At 40.3% G+C, this 22,500-nt stretch overlaps 2 protein-coding genes across 4 annotated transcripts in view; both read left to right on the top strand.

The window, feature by feature from the left end:
* Positions 1 to 130: 130 nt before the first annotated feature.
* rxylt1 (ribitol xylosyltransferase 1) lies at positions 131 to 9,697 on the top strand. Its single transcript, XM_017683007.2, has 6 exons — positions 131 to 332; positions 4,099 to 4,269; positions 7,354 to 7,456; positions 7,592 to 7,906; positions 8,029 to 8,199; positions 8,952 to 9,697. The coding sequence occupies exons 1-6, from the start codon at positions 194 to 196 to the stop codon at positions 9,352 to 9,354; spliced, it is 1,302 nt and encodes a 433-aa protein (XP_017538496.1). The 5' UTR covers positions 131 to 193; the 3' UTR covers positions 9,355 to 9,697.
* A 590-nt stretch (positions 9,698 to 10,287) lies between these two features.
* The window catches only part of srgap1a (SLIT-ROBO Rho GTPase activating protein 1a), a 128,697-nt gene continuing 116,484 nt past the window's right edge, over positions 10,288 to 22,500 (top strand). For 2 of the 3 annotated variants that reach the window (XM_017683241.2, XM_037539945.1), the window contains exon 1: positions 10,288 to 11,188. In XM_017683241.2, coding sequence (XP_017538730.1) covers positions 11,119 to 11,188 — 70 coding nt within the window. In that variant the 5' untranslated portion in view covers positions 10,288 to 11,118. The remainder of the gene's footprint in view (positions 11,189 to 22,500) is intronic. The other variant, XM_017683316.2, reaches the window with a different exon arrangement.

Here is a 22,500-nt window from a genome sequence, read left to right as displayed (position 1 = left end):
TTAGAATAAGCTGATGTTTGAAAAAAAGAGTTATAAAAGTAGTTACAAAAACAGTTATGTTTTTTGGATACCCTACTTAGGGAAGCTATTTCACTTATTATTGTGTACAGGCAGTGGATGGTACAGCTTTCTCGGGTCCGGGCTTCTGTCAGTGTTTACTGGAGCAGGATGGGCGCTCAGCTCGGGTTTAAGAATGAGATTAATCCGGAGAAAGATCGCGGTAGCTGTGGTTTTGGCGTATGTGTTTTTCTCGCTGTACGCTGCGTACAGCGTGTTCTTCAGTAAGAGGGTTATTTCTCGTGTTCACCGAGTGGTGAAGAAGAGCTCTGCAGGTGCGTTAAGCCGCGTGATGATCGCGTCTGATCACTTTACATCCATTCACTAAACCAGTGAGCGCAATAAATATTACACTGAAAAACGTTCATTTATAGATCAGAAAACATTCCTCTCACTTAAAATAAAAATAAATCCAGCACCTGTTTTTTTCATTAAGTGAATTGCTTTGCCATTATTATATATATATATATATATATATATATATATATATATATATATATAATAATGTCTCTCTCTCTCTCTCGCTCTCTCTCTCTCTCTCTCTCTCTATATATATATATATATATATATATATATATATATAGAGAGAGAGAGAGAGAGAGAGAGAGAGAAACGATTTAATCTATTTAAATCTATTGATCTAATTATTTTGAGAGCTCATTAGGCAGTATCTCAAAATAATGATATAGTATTGCGTAATAATGGATTTTTTTTATTCTTAATTAAAGAGGTAGGAATGGGCTTCCATAGGAAAGTGTGGACATATGTATGGACATTTGGGAAATGTTTTGGAAGAACATCTGTGTAGATCTATAGAGATTTAAGGTGCAGATGTGACTAAATATTCCCTTCTTCTCTGCTCCGACTCTAAAATGCATGTCACATTTCATACGACATTCATACTGAGTTTTTCCTATGTGCTGTAAAATTTGTAAAATTAGTTCTCTACAGGCATCGAATGAGGCTGCAAAATAGGCTTTTGAAACTATCATCAGTGGCTGTACTACTAACACAGTTGCTGTATACTCCACCAGTTATTATCTCCATCTAATGGTAAGGCCTGATAAAGAATAGAATGTATGTAATCCCATGGCCCTGGGTAGTAAGGTGGATTTATACATCATCTGCTGCATATTTCCAAATTTTACAGAGCAGGCTCAGTCATGCTTGATGATTTTGAGCCCAGTGTGAAGGCTGTGCTTCACCCCATTACATATTGAACAGGCTTGACTTCAGACTTCAAATGTTATGCATAATTGATTCTCTAAGATGAAGTCATTATAAGTGGTCTGATGTGAAATGGTGCGCTGCAGAGAAACGTATTGACGTTGATTTTCTTTATAAAGGCAGTGATCGCAACCAGGGGTTACAATATCTATAACACAAAAAGCCATTTTATTTGAGATCTGAAACAGCCTTTGCAGCTACATGTGTCTTGAGTTTTTTAAGTGTACTGCTAGTAATGATAAAATAGTGGTATATCTGAAAAAAAATCTTTGGGTACTATTTTGCCTTATAACAACTGGCATGTATTTTATTTTAAAATTCATTTTAAGTCACAGCTTCATCACAAAATATCTTTAAAAGACAGAAAAACTCAGTGAGGTTGCTTTTAAAGGCTGAATTTCTGAGATCGCCAGATAAAGTCTTTGTCCTTGACATGGATGTTTGTTATATTAGACTCATATAAACATGAGGACATTAAACATGCCGATAGACTGTGTTTAGAGTAATGTGGAAAATTGGGATTTGTTTTTGGTGAACTTCTTTAAAATTAAGCCCCATGGTTCCTGTTCACTGGTCTCTCCAATATGTTTCTCCTGAGCCCCTGTTTAGTGTCAACTTTATGCTGAAGATTTTTGGTAAATAAGTTAAAAGGTACTTATTGTATAATTCCTACAATAACCCAGAGCCATAACATTGTTTATTGTTTTTATTCTGAACCTGGAAGTAGGGGCAGTTCTGTACTCTAGGGAAAGTCATTTTTGTGCAGTATCTTTATTTACTTTAGAGGCATGTGTTATAAGGAAGTAAATCAATAAATAACTTGAGGAACATTTTTAGACTATTACAGCTGTCATGATCATGACATTTTGGCTGACGATTAATTGTCATAGAAATAATTGCAACTAGCAAATGAATTGTCTATCATTGTTCATTGAATGCAACTCAAAGTGGCTGATTAGCCATCTTGCTTCCAAGCTGTGTTTGATTAGTAGATGATGCTTGTTATACTGTCGAAATGATACACTAATACAAATGCTCAAATGCTCACACATATGGCAGCAGGTACACAGATTCATGCTGTGTTAAGTAAATTCCACAAGAATAAATACACTATATTTCCAAAAGTATAGTGTGCAGAGGTCGCCAACTTCTGCAGAGTCAATTGCTACAGACCTCCAAACTTCATATGGCCTTCAGATTAGCTCAAGAACAGCGTAGAGAGCTTCATGGAATGGGTTTCCATGGCCGAGCAGCTGCATCCAAGCCTTACATCAACAAGCGCAATGCAAAGTGCCGAATGCAGTGGTGTAAAGCACTGCCACTAGACTCTAGAGCACTGGATACGTGTTCTCTGGAGTGATGAATCATGGTTCCCCATCTGGCAATCTGATAGATGAGTCTGGTTTGGCAGTTGCCAGGAGAACGGTACTTGTCTGACTGCATTGTGACAAGTGTAAAGTTCGGTGGAGGGGGGATTATGGTGTGGGGCTGTTTTTCAGGAGTTTGACTCGGCCTCTTAGTTCCAGTGAAATGACCTTTTAATGCTTCAGCAGACCAAGAGATTTTGGACAATTTCATGCTCCCAACTTTGTGGGAACAGTTTGGGGACAGACCCTTCCTGTTCCAACAAGACAGCGCACCAGTGCACAAAGCAGGTCCATAAAGACATGGATGAGCGAGTTTGAGTTGAGTCCTGACCTCAACCCAACAGAACACTTTTGGGATGAATAGGGCATGGAGACTGCGAGCCAGGCCTTTTTGTCCAACATCAGTATCTGACTTCACAAATGCGTTTCTGGAAGAATGGTCAAAAATTCCCATAAGCGCATTCCTAAACCTTGTGGAAATCCTTCCCAGACGATTTGAAGCTGTTATAGCTGCAAAGGGTGGGCCGTCATCATATTTAACCCTATAGATTAAGAATGGGATGTCACTCAAGTTTATATGCGTGTGGAGGAATATAGGCATATTTGACAATATAGTGTATATAAGCAAAAAACCCACATTCATTCTGCTAGCATACATGCCAAACATGTAGAATCAGCAATATAGTTAACAAATACTCTAACATTACTCAGCATTGCCCTCTAAACATGTTAAAGCACCAAATCAGAAGTTGTAACTTTTTGTTTTCTTCAGCCCCAGTGTACCCAATTCACATTCTACTTGCTGCAGAAATTACTGTATTCCTGAATAATTAAAATCATTAAAAAAATTATGATCATTTAAAATAAGTACACTTAGTTGATTATGTTATGAGTTTCATGTTTTCCAAGTGTCTGCATGGGTTCCCTTTGGGTGCAATCAGGCCAGTTGGAGATTCTAGATTGCTCTAGGTGTGTATGTGTGTGTGGCTGTGTATGTCTGTGTGTCTGCCCTGTTTTGGACTGGCAGCCTGTCCAGAGTGTTTCCAGCCTTTAGCCCAGCGAGTGCTGGGATAGGCTCCAGCACCCCCCCTAAAACTCAGGCTAAGCGGCTATGATAAGTGAGAGAGTGAGAGATTATGGTATTATTTGAACAGCCTTTTTCTATTACTATTACGTAACAGGTTTGGTTCAATAGAACTTTCTCAGAGCTTGATATCTCGTGATTTTGCATTGCATGCTTAACCTATTCATGCACTTAACTGTTACTTAACTCTTATTAGCCTGTGATGTGTTCCAAGAGAGAGGAGACCACTTTGCATACATGATAAGAATAAAAAGAGATGTGCCTGGCTAGTAAAATGCAGATTTGGCATTGTATTATTATCATGAGTTGGAGTTTGTGTGCATAGTTGCATTTTATGATGATGTGGGGTTTTTTTGTTGACAGACAACACCAAAGCAGGAGAGGAAGAATGGAACCCATGGGAGGAGGATGAGCATGCAGACTCTATCACTGTACTACAGAAACGGAGGGAGGCTTATAGATCATATCAAGAGCGCGTTGCTAAGAGTAGGCCTAAACGATACAAAGTTCAGATCTTGGGAAAGGCAGCTATAGGTAAGTGCCCAGTTATCTTACTGCCTGCACAGTATACTGATCACTAGTGTTGTTACTGTGTGACTGCCTACCTTTTACAAGTGCCTTAATTCAGCAGAAGATTACATCTTTCTGCAGTGATCAGTTTTCAATAAAATATTGTATTTAGTAATGAATAACTGTTATGTTTTCATGAGAATCCACAAACACATTACATGTATTTCAACTGAATTTAAAGGGCCTATTTCCATTTTTCTTATTGTATTTTTTTCTCCTGAGGTCCACTTATACTATATGTGTGGTTTTATATATCAGTCATAATTCATGTTTACATGAGCATCTCCCAACCTTTCATTCTTATCTCTTATAATTAAACAGCCTGTACCTTTAAGACAGATACATGTTAATGAACACTGTTCTGATTGGCTGCTCTGTATTGTGCCTCATCCAAAAAGCAGTCTGGACTGCATCACTCCTTAAAACTTAGCATGATAGGGGGGACCTAAACTGCAGTAGGCTGAATAGACAGATGTACACTAACCAGCCACATTAAGTGCACCTACCTTGGATCTATACTCATAGTCCATTTTGTCAAATAGTCAAATAGACAATTTTGTCAATGTCAAATAAATCTGGTGTACATACTGTAAATTCTCTATATTGTCTTAAATTATTAGTAAAGTGTTTATTTTTACATAAATGGTTGCAACTGTAACAACTGCAATTTCCCCCTGGGATCAATAAAGGAATCTGAATCTGAATCATATAGGTGCACTATGAGGTTCTACACTTGCAGACTATAGTTTGTTGCTCTGCATGCATACTGTTCTTTATCGGTCTGGACCTGCACAGGACCACAATAGAAAAGTATTATTATTTATTATTATATTGTTTGGATCAGTCTCAGCTCTGCAGTGAAACTGACATGGTGGTGGCATGTTGGTGTGTGCTGCGCTGGTACGAGTGGACACAGCAGTGCTGCTGGAGTTTTTAAACACTGGCATTTACCTTACACCTACCTTGTTATTCCGTCTTGTAAATGTTAAGGCAGAGACAACAGCTGATCTGTTCCTGCACAGTTTGTATTGGTCATCTTTTATCATGTTATATCAAATGTTGAAACTGAGAAATGTTACTGTTTTTTTAAATATATGGCCATTTTCAATTTGATTCTGACAACACTTTCCAAAAAAGGTGGGATGAGGGCATACTCACTACTGTGTTACATCACCTCTTCCTTTAAAAACATTATGTAAGTGTTTGGGAACTGAGGAGACCAATTGCTGTTTTCCTATTCTTGTTTGATATAGGATTTCAGCTCCTCAACAGCTTAGGGTCTCCTTTGTCATACTTTTAATTTCATAATGTGCCAAATATTATCAGTGGTGACAGGTCTGGACTGCAGGCAGGTCAGTTTAGCACCCAGACTCTTTTAGTATGGAGTAATGCTGCTGTAATACATGCAGAATGTGGTTTGGTATTAACTTGCTGGAATAAGCAAGGCCTACCCTGAAAAAGACATCGTCTGGATGGCAGCCAGAACATGTATCTATTGTTCAGCATTAATGGTGCCTTCACAGATGTGCACGTCACCCATGCCATGTGCACTTATGGACCCCTATACCATTATGAAGTCTGGCCTTTGAAATGTGCACTGATAACAAGCTAATTGGTCTTTAGCCTGGAGTATACAGCGTCCATGATTTTGTGATATGGTAAGTTACCCTTACCTATCACCAGCCTTCTAAACGCTCAGTGCAGAGACAATTTTAACAAAGACATTCAAATATAGACTGGGCCCTTACTTGTATCCTTTGGGAGTGGCAGCACACGGGTCACCCAGCTTTGATATCCTTCACTGGACTGGGGGAAATCACTGGTGCAGGGGGATCCAGTTTATCTGAGGAGAAAGAAAACGATTAACATGTCTCTTCAGTATATAAATAACAAACAATATTTACCTGCGATGTTAAGGAACAAAGTAACCCGGGGGGGTTATTTTGGAGAAGAGGAAGGCTGAACAGATATATGGACGACTATGTCGTGTTGACCGAACGGCAACAAGCTCGAAAGACTGTTATGGATTGCGGTCGAGAGAACCTTAAGGTCTAAATGGTGGTAGCTACCTTGCTACTTTAAAATTCGGCCATCTCCAAGCTAAAGTGAGATTTTCTGTTTATATATGTTTTTTTTGTTGTTTTCCAAAATATACAGTACATACCAATAAAAACAAAAAAAAAAGGGGGTCGAACTCTTACCTGTTTGTGGATATGCTTTTTCGGGTGAACAGCTGCTATTACCTCCAGACTAGCCGGTCCACGGTATCACAGATTTCCAAAAAGAATTTGAAATTTTTATTTGTTGGACCACTGAACACTTCCCACTTCACTTCAGTCCAATTTAAATGAGCTCAGGCCCAGAGAAGGTGACTGCATTTTGGTATCCTGTTTATATATATATATATATATATATATATATATATATATATATATATATATATATATGGTTTCTTCTTTGCGTTTTAGAGTTTTGACTTGCGTTTGTGGATGCAGTGACAAACTGTTTTCACAGACAGTGTTTTTCAGAATTGTTTCTGAGGCTGTGTCCTAGATAATCATGTTTGTTTTTAATGCAGTGCTGCCTGAGGGCCCAAAGATCATGGCTGTACTGCTTTTTGGCCTTGTCCCTTGCATACAGAGATGTTATTATGTATTGTAGATGATGAAAAGCAAAAGTTCTTTGCTGTTTTACATTGAGAAATTATTCTTGAATTGTTGCACTGTTTGCTCATGCAGCAACCCCTCCTCAACTTTACTTCTCCTCAACTAATTGGCATATATTTAAAAAAAAACAATAACATTTCTCAGTTTCAACATTTGATATGTTGTCTTTGTACTATTTTCAATTAACTAGTTGATTTAAATGATCTGCACATCATTGCATTTTGTTTTTATTTACGTTTTGCCCAGTGTCCCAACTTTTTTGGAAATGGGGTTATACATATTTTTGAAAAAGCAAGGAAATTTTGAGTTAACTGATTTAACACATTACAATGAACACATTTACAATATGTTTGTTATACATATTATTTTTGTTTTGTTTTAGGACTGTACTTATGGGAACATATTTTAGAGGGGCCTTTAAATCCTACTGACAAAACAGGTCAGTGGAGAGAAGGAGAGATCCAGTCAGGAAAGATTAATTTCAGGTAAGCTGTCAGCAATACAGTCAACAAAGGTTGTTTTCCACCCATATTATTATTAGCATACTGACTGTCAGTTTTGTTACATCTTAAAAAAATTTTGACACATGCTTAAAAAACAACTGTTCTCTCTTCTCTCAGTTTCTACACAGGTCCAGCGGTAGTGCAGGGTCATGTTCCTCTGGACACTGACAGTGTGGTTTTGGTGTTGAATGGACGAGAACAGCAGAAGATCTCCTACTCCATCCAGTGGCTGCAGCATGTCCAGGCTTTATTCCAGGCCCACACAATCTCTAAAGTGGCTGTAGTCTTACTGGGCAGTGAACAGTGCACTAATGATTGGATCAGCCCCTATCTGAAGAGACAGGGGGGGTTTGTGGATCTGCTTTTTCTTGTGTATGACAGCCCCTGGGTCAACGATAAGGACGTCTTCCAGTGGCCTCTTGGCGTAGCCACGTAAGATCCTGTATAATTGTAAAATTATTAAGTATTTGGTTCGTGCTTAATTTAACATTCAATTCTCTCTAGATTCTCAGCCTTTAGCTTAGTATTATTATTTCTTTTCTCTTGGTTATCAGGTATAGGCACTTTCCAGTCGTAATGCCAAACACTCAGATGGTAAGCTCTGCAAGACCCTACATCTGTAACTTTCTTGGCACAGTCTATAAGAATTCTTCTCGGGAAACTCTCATGGGCATCCTGAAACAAAATGGCTTGGAAAAACAATGTCTCACAAACGCTCGAGAGAAGTAAGTTTATATGACAGTTCTATCCAATTGATTTTGAAGGTCTATTAGGCATTCAGCTCATCATTACGGATAACTAGATTGTGATTAAACAAATTTTCTTAGTTTTAAAGCCTTTATTTATAATGTACCTTCTCTGTGAAACTGTGCGTGTGTGTGCGCGTGTTTCCAAAATTTCGGTCTAATTTAATCTTATTATCTTTAATCTTAAGATATAAACAGAATCATGCGGAGTGTGGAGGACGTTATTGACACTGAGTCACGGTGTTCACAATGCAATTAGCCATGTAATTTACTATGAACATAGACGTGTTTTTATATGTAATGCTGATAATGATAAAATAGTGGTAAATCTGAAAAATGTTTTCTTTGGTGACTATTTTGCAAATTAATGCCCTGCATGTACCTCTGCCATGAATGTGTTTTAAAATATTTGTTTTAGGCCAAGATCTTAACAAGTATCTATCCTAAAACATTGTTATAGGCATTAGGTAATGTATTCAGAACCTTTTCGGGTCATAAATTTATGTATAGCTTTTAGAGGCAACTCTTTAGACGTCTTGTTCCTATTACCGTTATGAACAATTCTGACTGTATGTTTCTTCAGAAGAGAGCATTTCACATCAAACCTGTCTGAATTGTTTGTTTGTTTTCTCTTGGGGCTGGCTTATTGGTCATACCGTTTAAATAGGCAACACTATTTCCAACACGATTGTGTTCTTAGTGATACAATGCTTGTTCCTCTCCTGTGTTAGGTGGCTTCCTCAGGAGACAGCGGACACCTCCCGACAGTACCAGATGGCTCTGGCTCAGAGTGACCTGACCCTCTGCCCAGTAGGAGTCAACACTGAGTGCTACCGCATCTATGAGGCGTGTGCATATGGCTCTGTGCCTGTGGTGGAGGACGTCCTGACTCCTGGAGCCTGCGCAGACGGCCGCAGCTCCCCACTCCGGCTGCTCAAAGACGCAGGAGCACCCTTCATCTTCCTCAAAGATTGGAAGGAGCTGCCAGCCATCCTAGAGAAAGAGAGAGTGATGAGCCAGGCAGAGAAAACAGAGAGGAGAATGAGGCTGCTAGAGTGGTACACTGGATTCCGTCAGCAGATGAAGGACAAGTTCACAGAAGTCCTGGAGGAGGCCTTCTTTAAACTGAGCTAAGACGTCAGCACATTTGGACAAAAAACATTGTTCAGTTAAAGCGCTGCTTCGTGGTTATGACTCAACGTCCCTGGTTTTAGTGCATCATGCCACATGACCCAAGATGCTGCATGTCCAGAGAAAGTTATTTATTCAGTTGTTGAAATTTACTGTACTTTTGGTGTTGAAATGCCTTGTAAATTATTTTATGTTGTTTACCTTTTACATACATTTGCTGTTGTGCAATGATGTTTTTTATGGTCGTATTTAAATTGTTTTGCTTTCACATAACATTTGTTTTTTTAAAACAATTTCCATGCTTTGCAGTGCAATAGAATTAAAAAGAATTTAACCTCTAATGAAATGAATTGTGTTTTTCATTTAGAGGAATGTGTTGTGACTGACGTGGAGTACTGTATTGTGCACATAACAAACATAATTCATATTAAGGGGACCAATATAGAAAAACACACTTTCCTCACCTTTTTTAAATAGAAGAAATTGATGTAGTTTGTGAAGTTTCAAGACATAACATTCATTCCACAATACATACAGTCAATGTATGGAAAATGAGCACATAAGACCCATTTTGAAATCAAGGCCCACCTATTCGCACGTATGTTCTGAGTGTTTCAGCCTGGCCTGCCTTTGATTGAGACGCAAGACTGGGCAACCAATTACAACCCAGGTAATTTACATATGTCAGTGTTAAAGGTTGTAAAGGGTCATGTAAAAACGAATTATGACTGGTTTTGGTACAGAGCCATGGACCGCAGGGAAGATGTACGATATGGGCCTTTTAAAACTTCAGATAGCGCCGTCGCCTGAGTGAGAGAGCTTTGCTGAAGTGGTTAGTGCAGGAACGGTCGTGTCCACTAGGGAGCAGGTTGAGCCCATTTGACACTGGCCTGTAATGCGATACGTTTGGCCCCAGGAGGCTCAGTGAGTTACAGGCGCTACTCAAGACTGTTCGTGAAGATTTAAGAATCGAGTTTTAACGTCAAACCTGCGCTTTCTGTCGTCCTAACTGTCGTTATGCCGTTAGTCCAGCGGGGTTATAAAGGCTCAGGAGCTCGTGTAACCGCTATGGAGAGGTCGCTTTTTAAAAGTATCGGCTAGCGGCTCGTTTTGAGCGAATCCAGACCGTCCAGTCTCACTGTAGATGGAAGTTTTGAAGTACTTTGCTTGTGTGTCTTTTTGTGTAACTGGTTGGGGAAGTTGTGAATCCATGGAGTGTTTCCGCTCTCCCCTCTCCTCTCCTCCCCTCCCCTCCCCTCCCTTCCCTCCTCCCTCTCTCCCTCCCCTGCTTCTCCCACAGAGAGAGCTGCTCCATGCTGCCCCTGAGCCCGAGCCCGACGCTGCTCTCCACGCTGCTGCCCGCAAACTCCCGGACCACTCGCGCTTTTGGCCCACAGCTCGCCGCTGAGAGGTGCCGGTGGTCTGTTTAGGCTGTAAGAGCAGAGATTTGTCCGTAGCGAAGTCACACCGACCACCGGGGGCTTTCTGCGGCGAAGGGGAACCCAACACTCTTTCTCAGGCGCTCTGTGGCTCAGCCGTGTTTCCCCCCGGTGTCTGCGCTGCTCGGTTCCGCGCCGTTGGAGCGCCATTCCCGGGCTATTTCAGTCGGATCTCCGCTCGTGTGTAGCTGTGGTTTTTTTCGCTCCAAACTCGTGCAGATGTCCGGGATGCTACGGCTGTGTTAGAAGTGTTCGCTGTTAGCTTCTGGATCGGACTTGCCGGCTAACTCACTCACTCTCCCTCCCAAAGCCGCAGGAGCCGCTGAAAATGTCGCATCCTCCTGCCAAGTTTAAGAAGGATAAGGAGATCATCGCGGAGTACGAGAGTCAAGTCAAAGGTAAGCAAATGCAGGAGAAGAACGGCTTGGATTTGGCGCAGCACAGCCCAGCTAGAGCTCTCAGTGGAAGAAAAGAAAGAAAGGGAAAAAGTTCATTTACAGTGTCCAGTGGGGTCAAAATGGGGGAAGATCTAACAGTTTGTCTGCCTCACTATTTCAGCATTTATCTCCAAGGCTCTGAGCTCATTACTGAAATACACTGCAGTGACTTATTTATATATCCAAAAGTACTTGATATCTTGTGTGCTAGTTTGAAAACCAAATACTTGGTTCCAGGTTTCTCCTCTAAAAACTCCAACGTCACTGCTGTGTCTGATCCACTCGTACCAGCCCAACACACACTAACACACCACCACCGCGTCAGTGTCACTGCAGGGCTGAGAATGACCCACCTGCTCTGTGGTGGTTCTATGGGGTCCCTGACCATTGAAGAACAGGAAAGGGGGCTAACAAAGTATGCAGAGCAACAGATGCACCACACTCTATAAAGTGAACCTTTTTGGAGAGTGCAGCTGATCAAATGGTCAATGAGTGTAGAAACTAGGAGGTAATAATAACTTCCCCCAGCCTTTCATACTTCAAACTGAACTGCCCTGTCTCTGGACAGGACGGGATGGGACCATGAGAACATTGGGTTCTATAGGGCTGATACTGAATACTCTTTATTCGTATAGAGAGAGGGTTTCTATAGAGATGTCTAGTTGGAGGGTTCTGTGTTATGTTAGTTTAGCAGTCTCACATGGCAGGAATGTGCTGTGATGACCAAGTCCTTTAATAGTAGTGTGTCATTCACACAGCAACTCATTAGGCATGGACAGCAGGTCAGATAATAAGCTAATGACACTTCTCCTGTGGATCAGTAAGCTCTCCAACACCAGTGTAGGAAACAATAACAATAGAACAGAACAGATATTTTGGCTTTGTTACTAAGTTTAGATCAAGGGCTGATTATTATCCAGATTAACATGGGTGATTTGTCGGCTAGGTGTATGTGTGCAATTAGCTATTTGTATGTGATTTGTTTTGCTCCCTGCAGTAACGTGTCCACTGTAGCTTTGTTTATTTGCTTTGTGTCACTCAGATATCTGGTTCTTGAAATATACTGGCGCAGAGAGTGATACTGTGGGTCTCTGCAACACTGTGGATAAATATAATACAGTAAGACAGGGGCTTTGTGCTATGTTATGTCCAGCAAAGGCTGACCAGAAATTTGTCCTTTTTGGATCCTGGCTTTTTGGTACAGGAACATTTCTTACTGGCCTTCTCACCATATTCCTCACTTCAATTCTAGATGCTTTGAGATTTCGCATTATGCTTGTTTTGGTATGTCGTGGAACTAAGTTGAGTTTGCATATCAGGATCTCTATCAGAACAGTCTTATCAAATTGGATGTGAATATTGAGTAGGAACATATGTGTGTCTAGAAAGGCCAGGACACATTAGTGGTTGCATTGGTCGGATTGCCGATGGGACTAGGGTTGCATAGAACTAGGGTTGCACCGGTATGAATTTGTTGGCTGATAGCAATGCTAATATTCTGCTTTTTGAAACAAGTTCACTGTATAATACAAATAGAAAGTGTAGTGAGTATAAGACAACTTAAAATTCTGGAGATGCTGGTAGCTAATGCTAGCTCCTACATTTAGGACATGGGTCTTCAAATCTGAACCTTAAATCCAGTTTTTGGTCTTGGATTTTGTAATATAAAGTCATTTTTATTTTTTTATTTTTTTTTAAACTGAAGTGGTGATGTATTTGATGGGCCACCAATTGCCATCCTTAGTAGTGTTTATGAAGACTAAAAACAGAAACTGGATTTAAGACCTTTTGATTTAGGCTAGAAAGGTCTCTGGAATGATTATTTTTAAGAAGGATGTGCCGATATGGGAATAATGCCAATAGCTGATCATTTTCATATACATATCTTTCAGGGTAATAATGATGCCAATCCATAAACATTTATAAAATTTAGAAATTGTGACTAGATCCACCTGGATAAGCACTACAGAGAAATACAGTATCCCACAAAAGTCAGTACACCCCTCACATTTCTGAAAATATTTGATTATATCTTTTCATGGGACAACACTATAGAAATGAAACTTGGATGTAACAAAGTAGTCAGAGTACAGCTTGTATAGAAGTATAGATTTACTGTCCTCTGAACACACAGCCATTAATGTCTAAACAGCTGGCAACACAAATGAGTTCACCTCACAGTGAATATATCCAAATTGTGCCCAATTGTGTTGTTGTCCCTCCCTGGTGTCATGTGACTCGTTAGAGTGTGAATGGGGAACAGGGCTATTAAATTTGATGTTTTGGGTACAATTCACTCATACTGGCCACTGGATATTCAATATGGCACCTCATGGCAAAGAACTCTCTGAGGATGCGAGAAACAGAATTGTTGCTCTACACAAAGATGGCCTAGGCTGTAAGAAGATTGCTAACACCAGGAAACTGAGCTATAGCATGGTGGCCAAGGTCATACAGCAGTTTTCCAGGACAGGTTTCACTCCAAAATAAGCTCGCCAGGGTTGACCAAAGAAGTTGAGTCCATGTGTTCAGTGTAATATTCAGAGGTTGGCTTCCAAAAATAGATGAATGAGTGCTGCTAGCATTGCTGCAGAGGTTGAAGAATTGGGAGGTCAGCCTGTCAGTGCTCAGACCATACATCGCACAATGCATTAACTCGGTCTGCATGGCCGTCGCCCCAGAAGGAAGCCTCTTCTGAAGCTGATGCACAAGAAAGCCTGAAAACAAGCAGTCCAAGAATGTGGATTACTGGAACCATGTCCTGTGGTCTGATGAGACCAAGATAAACTTATAAATAAACTAGCTCAGATGGTGTCCGGCATGTGTGATGGCGCCCTGGTGAGGAGTACCAGGACAACTGTTTCTTGCCTCCAGTCAAGCATGGTGGTGATAACATCATGGTCTGGGGCTGTATGAGTGGCATCGGGGAGCTGCGGTTCATTGAGGGAAATATGAATTCCACCATGTACTGTGACATTCTGAAGCAGAGCATGATCCCCTTCCTTCGGAGACTGCTCCACATGGCAGTTTTCCAAAATGACAACGCCAAACACACCTCCAAGATAACAACTGAATTGCTGAATGTAAAGATGATGGACTGGCCAAGTATGTCTCCAGACTTAAACCCAATTGAGCACCTGTGGGGCATCCTCAAGTGGAAGGAGGAGGAGTGCAAGGTGCCTAATATACACCAGCTCCGTGATGTCAACCTGTGCAGCTCTGGTGAATTCCATGCTCAAGAGGGTTAAGGCAGTGCTAGATAATAATGGTGGTCACACAAAATATTGACATACTTTGAGCACAGTTTGGACATGTTCACTGTGAGGTGAACTCACTTGTGTTGCCAGCTGTTTAGACATTAATGGCTGTGTGTTGAGTTACTTTCAGAGGACAGTAAATCTATACCGCTATACAAGCTGTACACTGACTACTTTAAGTTATATCCAAGTTTCATTTCTATAGTGTTGTCCCATGAAAAGAAATAATAAAATATTTGCAGAAGTGTGAGGGGCATACTCACTTTTGTGAGATACTGTATTTATTTGTATTACCTTGAAAATGCAGGGAAATAAATAAAATGCATTTATTTTAGCTCAGTAGCCCAGCATTGACGGAATGTTGTGCTGTTTCGAGGAACAATAAACACATTTAAATATTGGTTTGATATGTTAACCAAATCTAAATATCTTTCTGATACTGATATTTTTTTAAAAAACAAATATCAGATACTGGTATGAAACTATGCATCTCTGATTTAACTAATTAGATTAGCGTTATTGAAAGCCTCACTGTCCATAACATCTGTTGCATACTGAAGTTCGGTTGTCCTTTACTGAAAAATTGGAAAACTTTGCTAAATTTTGTATGACTGTGCATTTAATGTGCTGATGAGCAAAAATGAGGCATTAAGCTATTGCTTGTAATTGTTGACTGTAATTGATTCCAACTTCAGATCATTGACACTAATCAAAGTTTTCCGATTATCAGCAAACAATTATGTCTCCTGTATGTTTTCTAGCCCAGACCTAGAACACACTGCTTTCCCACTGTCCCATCACAGTGGATTTAAAAGTGAGATTAACATCACTTTATTGTGTGTCCTGGAGTCCTCTCTTCCCAGTATCCATTGACGACATTGATTTCATGGGAGAACAGCACAGCAAGCACTCTTAGAGGGCGAGGGTGTATTAGGTTTGGCCTGCTGGCATGCAGTCCCCTCCTGGGAGGAAGAGGACATGCAGTACGGTTTCTGCATTTAGGACAGGGCTCTTGTACTACCTTATCCTGCCTCACTGAGCTTTGAGAGAATCCACACACCCTGCTTCATCAGCACATGGCCCTGTCTTATCAATCAACCCACACTCTATGCTGTGTGCGTGAGTACAATAGAGAGGAAGAAATGTGTCGCTTCAGTCTCACTCTGTGCCCTCCTCAGTTCTTGCAGACGGCTGTGAAAAGTGTCTGGAGAGCTGACGGAACAGTTTGCAAACTTATTCGGTAAGTTTCAGAATTGCAGTTCTGCCCTTTAATCGCTTGTCACTCATGGCCATACGATATAGGGGCTGTTACAATGCATTGTGGCATCGTGAGATCACTGTGACAGTGCACTGTAGAGAATGGATGTCCTATTAGTGATTTTCACCTAATACAATTACATTGTTTGAAAACCAAAGTTACCACCAAGCATCTCACTCCAGCACGCCTCCCAGCTCGAGTGTTGTTAGTAAGTCGTGCAACATCATGTTTCTGAGTGCATTGTTACACCCTTAAAATAACGTGATGTTGAGTCAGTGAGGGTGTAAAAACGCACAAACTTAGTAATTCAACTGCACTGATTTTATAATGTTCGAATCAATTATAGTCATTTATAATACTATTTATTGTTCAGATTTTCTGGATATCTTCAAACATATAAATTCAAAGTTAAGTCTTGTTTTTTTGTATTGTCTATTCCATTAAAATGTGTGTAGTTCCTCCAGTCACGTGTGTGTATTACAAATAATTCAGAATCATACTAAAAAAATCTAATCGTATACAAGTGCAGTGAAATTTGAGGTTTCATGATGCATTGAATCATTTCCTACAGACTCATAATACAATCAGATTATTCTTGAATCATTACTAATCGGGGTTTTGGGTTTGTCTCTCTCTTTCCCTCTAATGGAATGGGAGGAATGTTTGAGATTTGTTAAATTATATCATATGTATTATGTTCACATTTAGCTTTTATGCATAGGAGAAGGACTTCTGTGTGTTCACCAGATAAAGTTAAAATAGTGAAAAGAATTAGTTTCATATTTGGCACAATAAGAAAAGCCACTATTTTTAACAATGGACATTTCTGAGTGCTTATTTCTTCAGATGCAGTCTTCTGACTGAGTATGAAAACACTAATCTAGGCTACAGCCACTGTTTTGTACAAAGTAAAGTGAACGATAGAGATGCCACTGCCAGCACCCGTCTGGCCACATTTAACACGTGTTAGCTAGCTGTTAAACTAAGAAGCTTCTAGCTGTAAAGTACTACTGATTTTCTTCTAAGGTCAGTTAGAGTATACTGTGACTTTGTGACCACAGTCTATTCCATTTGCTGTCATGCTTTGAAAGAGGTAGTGGTCGGATGCAGTCTGCAGTCAGTTCAACAAGTTCAGTAATAAAAGTGCTTGATCAGCACTTGCTAGCCTGGCGGCTGAAGCTCGAGAGAGACAGTTACTCCATATCAGTAACTCAGCCATGAACAGAATGACACTGTGCTGCAACTCTGCTGAATGGAGAGGCTGGACTTTATCAAGCCATGCTATACTCTATTTCCCAAACAATGCTATCTCCAGACTTCATATGATTAAATCTTTTCCTCATAGGAAAGGTTTCCCTGAAAGTTATTTATTTCACGCAGAAAACTACACTGATTCCTAGATCGTTAGCCAGGAAGTTGTTGCTTTTTGTTTAGCTTGGTCGCTTTCCCCTGCAGCAGGTGCAAAAGAAAAGTACACGTGTCCTGTGGTGCTCGGGCCAGCTGAGCGGAATGCTGCACCGTTGTTTTCTTTTGGCCGTTAGTTTGATGTCACTTGGATGGCATTCCATTTGTGACTGTGGGTCATGGCCCTGCTGGCTGCTGACAGGGGCGCTGTCCCCAGCCGTCATAAAACCTGCCCTTCTGAACTTTGATATGTACTGCTTTCCAATAAGACTCTGAACGCTACTGAAAGGAGGTTTTAGTTTAGTAAGAGCATCTTTGCCATCTAGTTTTATGTACTTGGCACAAGTTAAATGGCTCCTGACGTTATATTTATCAGTCTTAGGAAAACTCCACTGATTTTTCAATAGATCCATGTGATGAAATGGTTGAAATGTAAACCTATTTAGAGCGGATTGGTGTGAAATGCTCTAGAGAAACGTATAAAGTCAGAATTGTTCACAGTGGTGATGGGAACCAGACATCCGAAGATTTTTTAATGCTTTGAAAAGCTCCCTCACAGAAAGTTATTACATGAAATTTATAGACAGCTATGTGCTGCCTGATGTCTCATGACTCATGTTTTGTGGTAAAGTTTTGACTTAAATGTATTTTAATCTATTTATGGTATAATATAATCTTTTCCCCCCAGATTTATTGGTTTTGGATTGTAAATAATATGCCTATATTTGTGAACATGGCGACCTCTGTTTCCTATCACCACCACTGTAAAGAAATCCGTTCTGAAACAGTTTCTCTACAGTGAACCTCCTTCATATCAACCCACTTGAATGACTTTGTTTGCATCTCTAGGACTGAATTATTCAGAAAATTAAAAAAAAAAAGTTGGAATTCTCCTTTAGTGACACAGTAACACAATGAAAGATTAAGCCATACATATATAACATACATGTGCTTTATGTTGATCAATAAAAAAAAATTAATTCAAAAAGAAATGTAGTACATAGCCCCTTTAACTACCAACAGTAGAGACCCCTGAGCTTTAACTTTAGGATGACCTCATGTGTGCTAAACATCAGTGTGGTGCTTGCCAGGGCTTTGTTTAACTGAGCTTTTAAGGGATGTCACCAGCTCCACCTGCAGTTTTTCGTTCTGACACAGACCTGTCTGAATTACAAAAGCATTGTGAGCACATTGTCTAAAAATGGCTTAGTGTAGTGTAACAGATAACGTTAGACTCTCTGTATGTGTTAGTCATTGGTGATTTTTTGGTTCTGATGTAATGTCAGTTGGGTTGCCTCATCACTCCTCACTGTGGTTGGAGATGAAGCAGTAGTGTTTGGATCATTATAATGGCATGTTAGGCACTTAAAGTTAGGTGCCAGTACATCACGTCCCCATGAACACTTCATAGCACCGTGTGCTGAGATGTTGCTCTGTGTTACAGAGGAGAATCCGCTGCAGTTTTGGACACATTGATTACTCACAGCATTTATGGCAGCTCGGCATAGCTTTAAATACAGGCATCTCCCTACAGACTGAGTCAGTGTAGTATACTGCTTGGAGCTAGTGTTTTGTGCAGGGAACTTAAGTATCCTAAAGCTTCAGCAGTGAAAGTTTTGCAGGCCTAAAAATAGTATCCTAAACTAAAAGAGAATGATAGCTAGGTATTGTTTGGAAAAGTTGCATTATTGAATGGACAGTCTGGCCAAAATGAAGTGTAACCATTACTATGTCTGTTTGCACCTATACAAACTTTGCACCTTCTACAGTGGGGTAATAGTGTCTAGGGTGAGATTTTCTGATTGAAAGACTAAATAAAAACCCTTGATGTGTTTTGAAGGTTGGAGGACCTTTTCGAAAACTATAAGCACATTTGTTCTGCTAACTGGATAATGTCAAAGTATGATAGAAATCTAATGTGACTAGGAAGCTGAATGTGCTAGCGGTCAGGATTTCTTTATCACTCTGGATAGGTTTTCTAATGGTTTTATCTGGGTATTGTAGTATAAGAAGACTGATTTAAGGAGAACGCAATTCTTTCAAACTAATGAAGGTTAGGGATGTAGTGCAGCAGTACAGAATACTCCAGTGTATGACAAATAACATATTAAATGCTGCTTTCAGGCTAAAATGCACATTTCGCATTTCTGAGCAATAAATTCTTGACTGAATAGTTTTAATTGCTGTATTTTTTTTGTGTTCAACTAGGATTTATTGTGTAATTTTTAGTTGCATTGAAGCCTTGTCTAAAAATGATTCATTGATGTCAAGAGTTTGTCATCTTTTGCTGATGTCGGAGCACTGTGGGCGTATCTGTTGCTAACATGTTAAATGGAAACAGCACTGAAATTACTTACTGGACAGCGAAAGGGTGTAATTAAAGCAAAACACTGAAGTCATAGCTTCATCCTGAGCTCTAAGTACTCTCTCAGTAATCTCTCAGTAACTCAATTAGAAGCAATTAGGCTGACATCACTTCTTGACAACTGTCCTCATCGTTCTTTCGCTAACAGCTCCGAAGTGCCTTGTGACCTCTATGTTCAACTAGCTTCATACTTTGTACGCTTCCTGCTGTAGGTACTTCAGATTAACTCTTTACTGTTACACACACCTACCATCTGCTGCGGCCAACCCCTCAGGCTTCCTACTGCATTCAAGTGCTCTTGGCGTGTTTGTTCCCTCTTGGTGGCTTGGTGGAGGGCATGGGGGTTATTGACGGGACCATCTGTGGCCACTCTCTCTCTCTCTCTCTCCAGTGTTTGATAGACTAAGCTGTGTTTCTGCCTGGATTCTCCACACATGCTGGGCTTTTAACTCTGGCCTATTAAAGCTGCTTCCCCCACATACTCTGGTTCCACTGTGGCCCCACTAGATAACCTGAGTTTTTTCTTTCCTGCTAGCATTGTTGCAGGATGCTGACATTCAGCAAAAGCTGACTTGGTCTTTGTGGTGACTTGAACTACATACATATTTTTTTGGATTTAGTGAATGTGTTAAGTACAGTATGCATATGTTCTACCTAATACTTTAATTTTGCTTTTAATACATTCAGTGTTTTTATTTTTTGGCTACTTCTTTTTTAGAGTTTTCTCAGTGACAGTGTCCTGATGGCTACACATGCTGGCAGACCCATTGCTTTGAGCTGTTTTTTTAATTGGTTCTATTGACTGTTATTGGTTAATCAGTCCATTGTGCCATCTGTGGTTTCCTCTCACCTTGCCCCCTTCTGAAGTTCTGTCTCTGAACATTATAGAATAATTATTTACACAAATATAAATATATTTCTTTATTTAATCTAATCAGCATTGCCATAAATAAATAATGAAGCCTTAAATAGGTTTGTGCATTTCTCTTGGATTCATTTGCACTTTATAGAGGTACAGCAGATTTGAAGTCTTGGAGATTTGCTGCATTGATTTCCACAGTGAGGAGCAGAAATGTGTTTCACATTGTGAGCAGAGCTGCTTGGGTTTTTCTCTGGCTCCTGTGACTGGTGATTCCTCTTGCTGAGAGGGACAGTAGATAGAGCCAAGAGCAGAATCAGGAGCTGGAACGTTTCTCCTGGAGGTGCAGAGGATCTCCACTCAGTGTTTCAGCTTTCATTTCCAACTCACGTTCTGAGGTTAAGTTGTTTATGTGTTAAGTAGTGCAGTGCCTCTTTGAAAAGGTGACTGTAAACATCCTGGAAGGCTAGACCCTCCCCATTTCCTCCATTTGCTTAAACAATTGGCTTCCTATTTCCATTTTTAAAGCCTGACTGACCACAGCAATCTGTCCACAAGCTGTTTCTCTTCCGCCCAGGTAGGCTGTCTAGCAGTCTGTGTTAAAAGTACTCAATCTTTGTAATCTTTAGAACAACATTGCCTCTCTAAGCCTTTTGAACGTTTTTGCAACCGTCTTAACAGGCTATACAAGTTGCTTACTGTGGTCAGAATGTCATATCTATATTAATTTTATCTTTGCTAGCTCTACACAATTCATTTTGTGTTAGATAGTCTTGTGAGTTTGTTTGCAGATATGAACCTGACCTCTAAAAATAGTTCATTTACTATTATGCTTGCTTCATATGTGTACTAATCAGCGCTGCTCACCCAATTAGCACAACCTCAGACTTTCTTGCTGAATGACCAGAGAAATCACAGGCCATCACTCAGCCTGCTGCACCATAAGCACTTTGGCATTGTGCATTGTGCCTATTTCTTAAAATGCGCCAATTACAGTTAATGACAATTAATAATCAGTCACAGTATTGCGTAGAATAATTATCATGTTTGAATTGCTTCATTGCTAATCACTTCATATTATGATGTACCACCATGAATTAACACTCCATCCATGGAATGAGGTTCGAGAGAACTCCTCCTGACAGAAGCACTTGCACATTTGTCAGACTAAATGAATGCCTCAGACTTTCTATGCACATCAGTCATAGGGAATATCTCAGATTAATCCTCCTGCTCACGCTGTACTCTGTAATGAATGTGATTTCTAACAGACTCACGCTGATGTGGTTGGCAAGAGCTGCAGTTGTTTTTAAGTCGGTTCAAATCAATTGTCTGTTACTCTGCTCCATTATGTCAGTTCACAGCTGTCTTCATCACTCGGTATGCTGTATTTATTTGATGAAATCCTGACTTCAAATAAGCAATTAAACATTCTAAGACCATCATAAGGCCTCAGCCTCATAGGTTAACTAAAACTGATTTAGTCACTCGTACTGCATCCAGGTGGCATTTGCAAGATGACTGTTTAATATAAATAAGCTATCAGGTCTAATCAGCTTTGATTGCCTAATTTATTCTGTCCAATCAACACTATAATGAGCAGTGAAGAATCAAGATAAGCCAGTTTGTGTGCTTTATTAGGTAATCATGATGGGCATCTCGCTCTGTCTCTCGCTCTGTCTCTCGCTCTGTCTCTCGCTCTGTCTCTCGCTCTGTCTCTCGCTCTCTCTCTCTCTCTCTCTCTCTCTCTCTCTCTCTCTCTCTCTCTCTCTCTCTCTCTCTCTCTCTCTCTCTCTCTCTCTCCACAATAAGCAGGTGCTGATGGTTGTGTATGTTTCCTAGGCAACCGTGTTGATTACCCCTGCTTGTTTCTAATCTGTTTCTCAAAGCAACCAGACATGGCTCAGCAAAACACCTGCACTGTTGCACTGTTCATCCCCCCACAGGCCCTGACCATACCATTGTGCTGGGTTTGCTCCACAAAATGATTAGATAGACTACATTAGTGTGTATGGTTGCTTTGATTGCTAGGATATTTGTACCAGTCTCGTCATCAGTGCAAGTCTGTATCCCTTAATGCCGTCTGGGTGCAGTCAGCCAGGGTCCACTAACTCTGTTGTTCCTTCAGTC

The sequence above is a fragment of the Pygocentrus nattereri genome, chromosome 7 (genome assembly GCF_015220715.1).
Source record: "Pygocentrus nattereri isolate fPygNat1 chromosome 7, fPygNat1.pri, whole genome shotgun sequence".
NCBI classification, from domain to species: Eukaryota; Metazoa; Chordata; class Actinopteri; order Characiformes; family Serrasalmidae; genus Pygocentrus; species Pygocentrus nattereri.
The sequence above is the reverse complement of the archived record's forward strand: the minus strand, read 5'-3'. Positions and strand labels throughout refer to the sequence as shown.